The sequence below is a fragment of the Dromaius novaehollandiae genome, chromosome 7 (genome assembly GCF_036370855.1).
Source record: "Dromaius novaehollandiae isolate bDroNov1 chromosome 7, bDroNov1.hap1, whole genome shotgun sequence".
NCBI classification, from domain to species: Eukaryota; Metazoa; Chordata; class Aves; order Casuariiformes; family Dromaiidae; genus Dromaius; species Dromaius novaehollandiae.
In genome coordinates, this window is record NC_088104.1 from 42,725,859 (window position 1) to 42,738,660 (window position 12,802).

General features: G+C 47.4%; 1 protein-coding gene across 1 annotated transcript in view; it reads right to left on the reverse strand.

Annotated features, from left to right (window-relative positions):
* Positions 1-3,459, reverse strand: part of LRRFIP1 (LRR binding FLII interacting protein 1) — a 101,670-nt gene extending 98,211 nt beyond the window's left edge. Inside the window, exon 1 of the mRNA XM_064515371.1 lies at positions 3,217-3,459. Coding sequence (XP_064371441.1) covers positions 3,217-3,306 — 90 coding nt within the window. The 5' untranslated portion in view covers positions 3,307-3,459. The remainder of the gene's footprint in view (positions 1-3,216) is intronic.
* Between the last annotated feature and the right edge of the window lie 9,343 nt (positions 3,460-12,802).

Consider the following 12,802-nt stretch of genomic DNA (forward strand, 5'->3'; position numbering starts at 1 on the left):
AACCTCCACAAGAAGGCAACATTTCTAAGCTTCGCCAAAGCACTCGCAAGGGACACTGGAGCCGAAATCTCAACAACCCTCGTACCCATCTTACCGTGAGGTGTCTCAGCATATTTATCACAAGGGACCAAAGGGATTACTTGACATTTTTAAGAGGTCTTACGATCTTATGAAAGGACTCATTCTGGATTCCCTGTGCAGAAGATGGGCAGTTAAACTACGAACCAATTATAATTGCATAGAAACCAAGAAAAAGTAATGCAAAGAGTTAAAATAATATGGGAAAACTCTGAACCTTGAACTTTGCAGTTCACAGTTTTAGCACTCAAGGGAAAAGATAAAAGACATACTTGTGGAGGGCTTTTTGATCAAATGGAGTTGTCCTTATGCAGTCTCCGGGAAGAAAAAGCAAATATTTAAAGCATCAAAGCACTTTGTGGTGAAGTGAAAAGCAGCATATAAGCTAAAGACAACTAAAAGTAGGAGAGAAACTTGCAAAAGAAAAGAACAACCTAGGTCTACTGTTACAGATTTAGCATGCCTTGCTTGACCAAATGACAGAGTGGCCAGGACACAGTTGTGGAATTTATACCCTCAGCCCAAGCTAACTCCCAGGATAATATCATGACTCAAATTCTACTAGGTGGCACAATTGCTCACTCTCACTAGCTTACATCCAGGACGTGAGATATTTCTGGTCCTCCTGTCTCAGACTACATCCCTAGGAACTTACTCATTCCTGGCAATGCTCAGAGAGCACCCCCTCCTCACACTGCCTCAAAAGTCTGATTTCTGCCAATGCGTGTCTAAATCACTCGCACAGAAATCAATCCACAGCACACATTCCAAAGAACTACAAACCGGTTCGAAATGGTGTATGAACAGAAGACATCCCAGATGGGAACTGCCATTAGGGGTAGTATCTGAGGGATGTGATGTGAGAGCTAACCAAATCTAACAGCTAATTACCAACAAAAGTAAGCAGGCCTTCTACCTTCCTGGTCACCACCTGCACACTAGTATTCATCCAATCCTAGAGTAGCTGAGATTCAGGACAGAAAATTAAAAGAGAATTAAACCTCTTAACACTCTCAGAGGAGCAATTTATCTTCTGTCACAGTAATTCCCTCAGCCAGCCTTCTTGGGATCACACTGGTGCTAGTACCAGCACGAGGAAGGCAGCAGACACATATAACCCACCTTAGCAGAATAGGAGGGCCGCTTTTAACAGCAGCCTAGATAGAGGGAAAACCTGAAGCCCACGGGCAGCTTATCCTGAACTCAGGTCAGGGTTGTCAGTCTTCCCCTTTGCGAGATGATGGGAGGAAGAATGCAGAGCAATCTGCATCAGCTTTAGTCAACACAAAATCATATCAACGTCCCTGTCTTCTCCGGTGGACCAGTACAGCCATACACAGCAAATGAGTGTGACCAAGACAGTCATTAGCGGTTCTTAACTGTTTAAATCAGATGAAGTGAAAAGACTGGGATGCAGTCTCTAGTGAAGTGGAAGTCTAATTCATTAGATGTCAATACAAGCAAGTCTTAGAGAGTCCAAGTCAGACTGTATATTTATGCCTATGTACAACACCATTTTACACATTTCTGGTTTATGGGGTTTTTTTTTCATTTATATGCACCTCCATAAAAAAAATCAGTGGCCTATTTGCTAGTTCTCAGTCATTAATACCAACCTCATGAGCAGGCAAACAAGCAATTTTTCCTAACCTGAAAAGCTAGAGTTCAGAAGGATTTCAGTACTAGCTGGCACTAGGCAATGTTTCTCTCACATATAAACACTTTAAGTACTTTAGACTTAAGTGGTACCCTAAGATCATAAATAGATCAACACCTCTGAAATTAATGTAACCTTTATTTTGCATTTAATGGATTTGCCATTGGGTTGCTGGACTGACACTCGGATCTCTTCTTAAAGCAGGCAATACCGCTAGAATATCTCTAATCCCTCAGGACACAATTTTACAAAGCTATGAAATTACTAACCGACAACAGTACACACATAAAAAATTACCGTGTTGTTCTATGGAAGTGCACTTAACTTACAGCTTGGCACGGCCCCAAAAAAACCACCAGTGGAACACAGTTTACAGTAAAGAATTTGAGGTTTCACGGTCAAAATTTCTGGCTAAAACAAACACGAGAGCACAAAATAACCCGGTAAGAGACAAGTGAAATGCCTGTGACCTTTCTTTGATCTTCCTCTGCCTACATTTTAGCTTTTCATCAAGAAAAGGGATAGATGGAAAAGCATCTGTAAGACACCCTAGCAATCAAAGTCCTTCTGGGTGTCTTCTGCTTAGCTCATCCCCGGAGCTTCGTCACCAAAAACACTTGGTATATTCCCCGCACGGATAAACCAGTAACTATGAGCACTCGGCACCTTACCGTGCCTTACCCTGCAACACAAAACCAAGCCCGTCCGAGAGCCCAAGCTTTCGGCTGCTGAACGCCATGTGAAACTGCCAGTAATGAGAGACAGAGACGGAAGCATCGCGCCCTCAAAAACATGATTTTAATCGCCGTGCTGCCAAGCCAGCTCCACTCAACTGGTGCAGTTTATTCACCTCAAGCTGTACAGCGGGCAGTTTGCTGGGTCAGTGCTTCCAAAAAACTCGGGATTTTTTTGTTTTTTTTATATACACACACACATACGTGACACGTACAGAATATGTCATTAGGAGATAAAAGCAGCTAGCTAAAACAGCCGGCTCCTCTCAACCCAGGATCCGCCGGCCCAGGCTCCTTCTCGTTCAGCACCTCGCCGTTCCATGTGGGTGTCTCCCCCGGGGAGAAAGGAAATGAGGCAAGTTCAGGCGGAGATGGGCGCGCAGATAGGGCGGCGCGGCGCCGCTCCCTAAGCGTTTCGGCAGCCCGCACTCCACCCGCGCTACAAAAACCTCCCCTACGAGACCGGTCGGCAGGGAAATAAATAAATAAATAAATAAATAGATAGATAACTAGGTGGCCCCGGGGCCCCGCTCGGCTCCGGCGGGCGCTGACAGCAGACGCGCCCGCTGCCGGGGCTCCTGTCAGGCAGCGGCCGGCCGGGGACCGCACCTGCCCCCTCCCCCCCGCCCCACCCGACCCCACCCCCGCGGTTTCCGTTGCCTCCGGCGCGCGGCGGGGCCGCAGCGCGTGCGCGAGCCGGGCGGCTGAGGGGGGCGATGGGGGGGGGGGGGGCGCGGCGGCGCTCACCTCGCGGGCGATCTGGTTGAGCGCGTCGTCCTCCGCCGTCAGGCGCTCCCGGTTCGGCAGCCGCTTCCGCCCGGCTCCCTGCGTCCCCATGGTGGAGCCGCGATCCGCTCACCCGCCGCCGCCCGCTGCCTCCCGGCCCTCACGCCGCCTCTGCCGCTCGCCGGCGCCGGCGTGAAGAGCCCGACCGTCACCGCCCCCCGCCCGGCGCATGCGCAACGGCCGCCATTTCCCCCCTCCCCCGCGAGGGCCGGGCAGCGGGGAAGGGGGCAGCGGCTGCGGTGAAGGGGAACTACCCAAATCCCTCCACAACCCCCCAAAAAGCAAGTGAACGGAAGGGGAGAGCCCAGATTTGAGCCCCTTGGCGCCACCTTAATTCGCCTCGGCCCCTCCCAGCCCCCCCTTTCACCCCGGCCCGGCTGGCCACCCCCCGGCCCTTGCTTTCCCCTCCTGTCCCCACAGGAGCAGTGTGCTGGAAGCCCTTGCAGCTGCCCCGTCTTCTCCTACCTCTAACCCTACCCCAGCTCCCGACCCTCGGGAACCCCTTCAACAGTGAAATTTCACGTAAAACGTGCACGATTGATTTCAGCAAATTGCCAGTGTCACACACTTCAGCACTGGCCCGAGGTGAAGATAAATTCCCGTGGACAGGGAACAAGTATTCTCTGGGCTCTGTCGCAGCCCTCGTACCTTGGTGCTGACCCACAGTAATTCCTTAAACATGAACAATGAGTCTCTCCAGCTCAGGACACCAAATATGCTACACACATGCGTCACGGCAAAGGGAGTTGCAAAATCCACCCCCCTACTGACAAAGACCAGAAAGCCAAATTTAATCTTTATGACCTAATTTCACTGTGCATTCAAACCTGATAAAGGTAAAAGGCCAGTACTCACCGGCTCAGATAATCCCCAGCATCTCCTAGCGCAGACCACTTTTAAGGAGGTAACGCTTTATTTCGGTGCTGACCTGCTCTGACTCCCAAGCTCCAGTGCTGCAGACCTCCTCAAAGCGGACACCGACAGCTGTGCCAAATCTCTGGCAGTTTTCAGATAGAGCCCAACCAAACTGGGACAGACATCTCAGAGCTTTACGCAGAATTTTGTTTTTCCAGGTCTTAATTCTTTCTGAGGCAAACACGCAAAGCTTAGAAAGGGAAGCAAAACCCCCTGAGCCCAGGGGCGGTTGTACATTATGGAGCAGACGTGTGCTAAAAATCAGAAAGTGCCATGACATCACTACCTACAGGTTTTTCCTCAGTTTGTTAAGCAGACCAGATCCTGCAGTCCACACGCACCAATGTTTATCTGGAAGTTTTCATTTACAAAGATTGAGATTTGGGTCATTTTCAAGGAAGAATGATCCTTAAATTCAAAAATGTGTCAAACAGTTTAATATATCACCCCTTCCCATGAGGGCATTTATCGGCTAAAGCAACTGGTTGGTGTTTGGGGGGTGGGGGGGAACCTAGTTCTGGCAGAATGCCTTTCCCCCAAAGGGTATAGATGCCCTCCACACAATGCCAGGCTGTTACTTGTTCTTCTGAAACTATTTAATTCTCATTCGTTTCTTTTTACACAAGTGACATCAAGGTGACTATTTATAGTTTGTGCCTGTGCTGAATCTATTGTCTCCGCACAGCTCCGCTTCGTTCCCATTCAGGACAAGGCCTGCACAGCCCCTAAATGCCACGCTCAGAAATATTACAGTCCAAGTTTCAGCAAGACACGGTACGAAGCTGTGCATCGCCTCTGGGCCCTTCCAGGCATGACCCTCCTCTCAGCCCCGGGATCTGCAGACTCCTGAACAGCAACCACTGCATCTTTGATGGGTTTCTCCCGTTCAACATCACTTTCAAGAGGAAACTCAAAGCCCAACTTCTGGCTTCACGCTGTCTTTGCTCCAGCTCTGGTTTGACATCTACTGCAGCAGGACAGTTTCTTAGAGCGGACATATCTCATTTTTTGTCTACAGACTGCATTTGGGGCACGCTCACTCCCTGCTCATGTTACAGTTGTTTCGGGAACCATCATTCTTCTGGCGACTCGGGAGTGGTATGGGACTGGTAGGGTTTCTTATGTCTAGGACAATTTATCTTTAGAAGAAACAAGAAGCAGATATATGAGTTCCCCATGTTACATTACAAACAAGAGTGCCACATCCTGCGATTTGGAGTCGAGTTTACCCCAACCCCACACAAGTGAAAAAACTCACCTGCTCTGCAAGGCCATGCAAGGTCCTTGCAACTGCACTTTGGCTCTGCTACACAGGCAGAGCACTGCTGCTTCTAGTTTTCCTAGCTCTCCCGCAGGCCAGCCTCCTTCAGCCTCCCCAGTCCCAGCTGCACCTCCCAAAGACCTTGCTTAGCACCATCCCTGCTCCTGATCCTGCAGAATTTGCTCCCTGAGCCCTTATCCTCAAGTTCACCCCCTGCCCTTTGAGGAATTCTGGCTGAAGACACAGGGCAGTGCCTTATTTTTAGGGCCGTGTTACCCAGAGATTTCAGCCACCTGTGCAGCCGCATCATTGTATCTCTGCAAGGTATTCCTGGGTGCAATCAGATTTGTATTTCGGCCATTTGCCTTATTGGCTGAAAGCCTTACAGAAAAGACTTGGCCCTACAGTCAAACTGACTCTTGTGCTATACAGATTCATGTCTGAAAACCTACTATTGGGAGGGCTTTGTTAAGGGGGGGGGGGGTGTCACACAGACCTTGGAAGAGAAGCTGCTACTGGGTGACTGCAGTCAGAATTCAAATCACTTACTGAACAGATGCTGTAGTGTAAGAAATCCTTCCTTTTGCTTGCATTCCAGACGCTTACGGTAATTTTTTCTTTTCACAGACTGAAAATAAGCCATCTCATAAAAACACTATACATACAGAACTTGTCCAAATAAATATGAAATAATGATTCAAATACATTATTCCGTTTTGGCTACACTATAAAGTACAGTGTCTACCGCAGAAAATTAAATACTGAAATGTCCATTTCTTATTTTAACAAGCAACAAGAAATGGAGGCTCATTTCGTCTGAGAGTCATAACTGCGATTAATGATACCCAGACAAGCCTAAGTATCCCATGCCAGTTTCAAAGGGCTCTATTTTAAGAGCATAATATGTACCTCATTCTCCCATATCCTGTGTACAAGGAGGCAGTTTCAGACAGAGCACATCCCAAAGATACAGTTTTTCCTCTGTGCTGCTCTTAAACCAAACCATCTTGTAAAATCTCACTCTCGAGAATCAGAACAAGCAATCAGCTGTTAAAACTGCTGCTGCTGCTATGCTCAATAGACCATTTTTACATAATAAAATGGATGTTTCTATATTCCTTGCAGCAAATGTAATTACCTTTCTATTAGTGGCAAGCCCTGGGACAGGGGAATCCAGGGGCTAGGCCGACTGTGTTAAAAGAAAACGCAGGGTCAACTCTCCACACGACCGTAAGGTTAAGGCCTCTGGCAAGCCAGAAATCAAGTCTGACAGTTTTAACGAGATATCCATTAGTCAGAGGAGAGTGGAACACTTAAATACCTTGGAAAAGCTACACTTAGGAGGCCAGTATCCCACATTGTGAAGACATGCGAAACAAGCAGAGCTCCACTGACATCATAACATTTTGCAAACATAATAGCAGTGGTATCCAGCAGGGTCTGTAGATTTATTAATGGAAAAAATTACATCACAGACAAGTATGTGTTGGCACTAAGCTACTTCAGGAAAAACGCTGTTACAGCTAAAGGGGTTATGCTTTACTCCACCTCCTAGGAAGCCCAAGATGATCCTCTTCTGCAAATCAAACCTCCCAGGCAAAAGCTTTCAGAGGTCATTGCCACATTGAGCAGTGTCAAGACAGGACTCAGGAGACTGATTACTGTCCATTGGGATGTGTCAGGATGGGATTCATTACTGTTGCTTCATCTGTTCAAGCCAGCAGTCACTCACTGTTGGCATCAGTGGAGTGCCATCAGGCTGGCAACTCTGCTGAGCTTTGTCCTGCCTAGCCTGGCGCTTGTAGTAACACCATCACTGAGCTCAGGAAAGCCGCAACGGGTAACTCCCCTCCCACGCCATCCAGAAAAGAGACCGACTGACTTGGGCCGACTAAGGAGAGTACAGGCCACGGTGCGGTGGGCTTCCAAGCCTAGCTTTAGGGCAACTGGAGAGAAGACGACCCACAACACCAGAAGGCAAGCGTCTTATTCTCTTTGTACCATCAGCAACTTATTTGCTGAACCAAAGAAATGTTCTTTCTGAGGAGGGCTTGTTCATTCTCATCTTGCCAAGACCCCTCAACGACTTACTGGCCTCCTCTAGTCATCATGGCAATGCTATGAGGGACAGATTTTCATCTGCAAATTTTTCACAGGTCACTGAAGATGCCACTGTGGGGATCTCAGGGTCTCAGAACTGGATCTCTTTCAAGGTTGATGAAAAAAATCTTCCTTCAGAGGGAGTTTTTCAGAGCTCAGTCTTGGGATTGATTTCATTTAACATTTTCATTAGCTGCCTTACACAAGTAGGACAGCACTGATGAAATACTCTGATGACAGTGTTATGAAGCATCACCGATAAAGGAGGATAAAGTCATACAAGAACTAGAAGAGCTTAAGGATCTGAGACACCAGTGGAATGAAATTAAGCAGGCAGCAAACACAGTGTCAAGGACTAAATTCATGATCTCATTAGCTGGAAATGACAGAAATGGAGGAAGTTCTGGGGTTATAAACCGGTCAGAGGTTGGCTGTGTGCCACCATTAACACAAACACCGAGGAGTTAAGTTTAATGTGAGAGTATCTCAGGTAAGGGTCTACCAATGCAAATATTTATACCATCACACAAGACCTTACCTAGAATGGTGCCTGCAAGTCTACTTGCCTGTGTTAAAATGAATTCAAACTAGCTGTAGAAAGAAAAGCTGCTAACATAAGCAGAAAAAACTTTCTCTGAGGTTAGAAGTTGGCTTGTCTAGCCAAAGGCAGAGCAACCTCATATCTTTTCTATAAACTTTGGAAGAAAGGGGTCCGGATAATACAGTGTAAGGTATACAGCCAAGTTAGCACAAACGCATACAGGCCATATGTAATCATAGTCTGGAAATCAGAAGTTATGTCCAGAACATTGGCAATTGTGTCCAAAAGCTTTTTTTTTTTTTTTGCCTAAATGAGCCTAGGATGAGGCTCTGTGCTCCTCAGGGTCCCTCTTCTCCAGCCATCAGTTATCCCCAGCGGACAAGACCAGACGAACCAGAGGCCCGTTCTGATCCCCGCTTTCCAAGCACCTTGGGCTCTTCACTCTGCCCCCAAGTCTGCAACACAAATATCCATCACAGCTGACACTGGGACAGCCCCGGCGAGGTTGTTGCAGCTCCAGCAAGATTGTTACAGCCCCCAAAAGCACCGATGCTCCCATCCAGCTGAGGTAAGCCAGCTCGCACCCAGGCCAACAGCTGCAATCGTGCGAGCTCTCCATTACCATGCCGAGCAGGGAGCTCACCTGCAATTCGCACACTGTCACTGAGCTTGCTGAAAACTGCCCATCTCAGACTAAAATGGGAACTCACTCAGTAATACGGCCTCTCCGGACCTAATCTAATTAGCAGCAGACACGCCAAGGCTCAGAGCATTTCAGTATGAAGCAAAGTTAAGCCAGCTCCGCAGCAGCTGTAGTTGCAGGGAGCCAAACCTGTCCTCGGCTGCTGAATAGCAACCACTTGCCATGCCTGGCTCACAAAGACGGCCCGTTATGGTCTGCTGTTTGCAATCTGTATTCCTATCTGTTGTTCCCAGCCTGCCACTGCATTGCAGGGAGCTGCAAAATCTGTCTCTTCCTCCTTCAGCTTCCCCTCTTGCCATGTCAATAAAGCTAAGTTTTAAGCGAGCCCCAGGCTGTTTGCATAAGAACCTTCTAAAATACATTGTACATCTCTTCACCTGGCCTAACAACACTCACCACTTCCCACCTCAAGCATTATGTGGATAAAATCCATTCCAGACTGCAGGACGCTTGGATATTACAGCAACAAGGCCTGTAAGACAAGCACTGTACCCCCCTCCTTTTCTTGCAGAGCCTGGTCTGAAGGCAGGCGAGGGATCGATATGCACATTTCATTTGGGAATACGGCATTCTAGCTCCATCAAGAAAGCAGATGCCATCTGAACGCGTTAGTCCTTCAGCTGGAGCAAATCAGTGTAGCTTCAGCAAAAACAAGGCATGACATCAGCTGAGCCAGCTGAGGAACTGGCTCAGCATCACTTCACCATTAAAATACATCAAAGCATTCCTGCTGCCATTGTGGTGATGTCCTCGCTTCGCTGACAGCGTGTAGACATGAGAGCAAGCAATCACGTGGCCTCGTTACAAGGGCTGGATGCTTCCTGCTTGTTTCATTTCCCAGCGATTTGTCCGCTCCGTGCTGTGTGGCCTCCTCCGCTCTGCTCCCAAATGCTGCAAAGTGAAGCTGAGCCACATTTTCCAATCAGACTATCCAAACTAGAGTTGTTTTGGACTGCAGAAAAACATAGCCGCAACACATGGTCTAAAAACACCAATTGTTTGTAGCCGACCAAGTATTTGCACTAATTAGTCATCCTGTTCTGTAAAATGGCATCCAAACATCATTTTGGCAAAGATCACATGGACACCACATGGCAGTTTGTTTAATGCTCTCAGCTGGAGTGGAAGAGGGGGAAGGAGATGCCATTTGTTGTCCCTATGGAAATCCATCCATGCTCATCCAAATGCGCAAGTCAGAGGAAAAACATCCATTTTCTCAGGCATGATAGAAATTAATGGTGCTTTCCTTCTAAAGACCTGCCATGCTTATCAGGGACCAGGTATCTTCTACTTACCTATTTTATAGCATAACACAGAATTGCCATGTCTCTTCTCGGGAAACTGTCTCAACCACTTCACTTCGAGAAGAAGAGCGCCCGTGTCCGATGCCTGACATTTCTGCATTGCACAAGAGACTGTGCATCACCACCCCAGCTCCTGCCGCCTCCCCAGTCACCCCCTGCGCAGAACAGCAGCGGTCTGTTTACTGTCAGCTAGTAATTCCCAGTTTGCCTAAAATAAGCCATGCTGGGGCTACAGGCTTCCAGATTCCAGCTGTGCTAATCACTAGCAGGGCAGGAAGGCAGGTCATTATAGCTTCCTGAAATAAAAAAGTTTGCCTAAACTCGGAAACGAAAGAAGATACTGGTAACATAACATTGATACTGGTAACATAACATTAGAGGAAATAGAGACAAAGCACTTGAGAAGTTACAAAGCAGTAGAGTTAAGGCTGCCGATAGATCCGATTTTAAGTCATAACACATTTTTCCAGCATCCCTGGCATTCCTGGTTTTTCCAGGCACAGTGAACGATGACTGCGACTCATCTGCTCAGTGCTCTTTCCCTGCCCTCTCCCCGCCACGAGCCCCCAAGCCAATTCATCAGTCTGTTATTGCGCCCCATGCAAATCCTGCACCAGCTGCCGCGCTCTGCCGTGTCCTTGTAGGCTGCGCTGCAGCATTATTATTATGATACTAGAATCCCTCTGATCCTTTCCCATAGGAACGCGAAGGAATTATTTCCTCTAGTCCCTATCCGCTAGGAGCCAAAACACTCGGGCAGGAGTTGTCAAATTCTCCTGGGTTTTGTTTTCCCTCCAATTGTACGAACAATTCAAAAGATTTTGCCCAAATACATTGAGTTTCCACAGCCCCTTTCATTTCAGCTGCATTTCAGAAAAATAATAATAAAGAAATCAAGCGTTCAGATGCCAAGGGCAGCAGTAGAATGGCCTTAGCCACGAGTCTTTGCTTTTCCTTTATACACTCCCTTGGCCTTTCTAGCTATACAGTCCCTAAGGACAGCTAACTCAATGTATAGCTACTGACTGCAGGCTTTCCAGCCTTCAACCATCAAGGGCTGGTTACTGGACTCTGGTCCAGCACGGCATCTCTGCAGCCGCTTTACAAATGCCGCCTCTGCTGTCCAATCCTGACTTCTTGAGAAGTTTTCATCCTCCCTGACCTTGCAGCACTGGTGGCAGAGGGTAAAGGCAAGGAAGGCTGACTTCTCTGCAATGGCCTCTTTTGGGCTGCTATTAGTTTAGTTTCTGAAACATCCCGAGCGCATTAGCGGCTCGGCTAATTAGAAATTCCCAAAATAATTTTTAATACGGTTTTCAATTATAAAAGGAGTTGCTGCAGGTAACAGCAGATGATGGTTTCCCCTGAGGCATCTTCATTCCCACCCGGTTTATTGGCAGTAGATGACTTGTTTCACCTCTACGTAACAGAATGACTGCTTTACCACTCTTCCAGCAATGGCCAGCAGTGAATGAGGCTGCTCAGCTTTCTGTTCCTGTGTGTTTACAGACCACGCCCGTAACACCCAGGGCATGAGATTAAGAGCTAGCTGAAACCAAGCCAAACATTTAGACACAACCTGAAAAAAAGCAGGAACACAATGTGGCCACTGGCCCACTGCAAAGCATGGGGAGACAGAGCCCATCCTAAAATGCCCTGTGAGCATGTTTGTACCACACCTCCAAAGTCTGGTTGGGGGCTCGAGGAAAAAAAAAACCTAGGTTCACACCCACACTAGCTTTCCAAGTCCGCTCTAGACAACATTAGTTGTGTCTCTCTCTTTCCAAGCACTGGCAAGCCATTTTTGCTCACATTCATCACAAGTGCCTTGCAAACAAATGAAACACTTCTGCGGAAGATTACTGACTTGGGAGAAATTTTTGGCTGTCAGTGAACTCCTCTTGTAGCCCTTCACATAGAAAGGTACCGCCTACAGCCATTTTTAGCCTAGTTTCCTAAGGGAATGAGACATAGGCAATCAGACTGTTTGCAAGCACGTGTCTGTCCCAGACTAGTAGCTTAAGCCAGCTGGCCAGGTGCCCCCAAGTTTATCAGAGAGGTGAAGGTCCGTCTCCTTAAAACATGATATCCCCACTGGAAAGAAAGCAGCATGCTGAGCTCATGTTAGGCACCAGACATTGCACGTGGAAGACAGATTTTAAGTGCTTTAATCATGTAAAATGCTGCAAAACCTGCTCCTTGTTAGATAACGACGCCCCTTATTTCACAGGACTATTTCCTTGGGTACCTGTGCCACCAGGTTATTTACTGTGACCAGCCAAGTCTCATTGCAAACACGTAAACAGTAGGATTACCTGTCTCTTATTCAACCAAGGAGCAGCCAGGGCTATAGGGAAACATTTCTCATGTTTCACACTTGTATTCCTTCTGTAATTTAATCCTACTATAATTAAAATGTTTACTATATTGAGTAGTTATTTTCCCTCCTCCATCTTTAACACATTCTAACATTCACTATCAGTTATCATCGGGGACCCATTAATATTAAGCTCGTTTAACATTTCTAAGACAGTCTCTGGAGTGTATTAGCAATGTTAATAATTAATACGGGAAGACTGGCATTTTAGAAGCCTGAAGTAGACGGCAACAGGCTCAGTCTGGGGGTTGCGACATCAGGCTATAACATTACTGCGAGCACAGGGAGAAACGGCGAAGAATAGGACGCTTAGAGAAAGCGTTTCCCTCCTAAGCCAGTCCTTCAT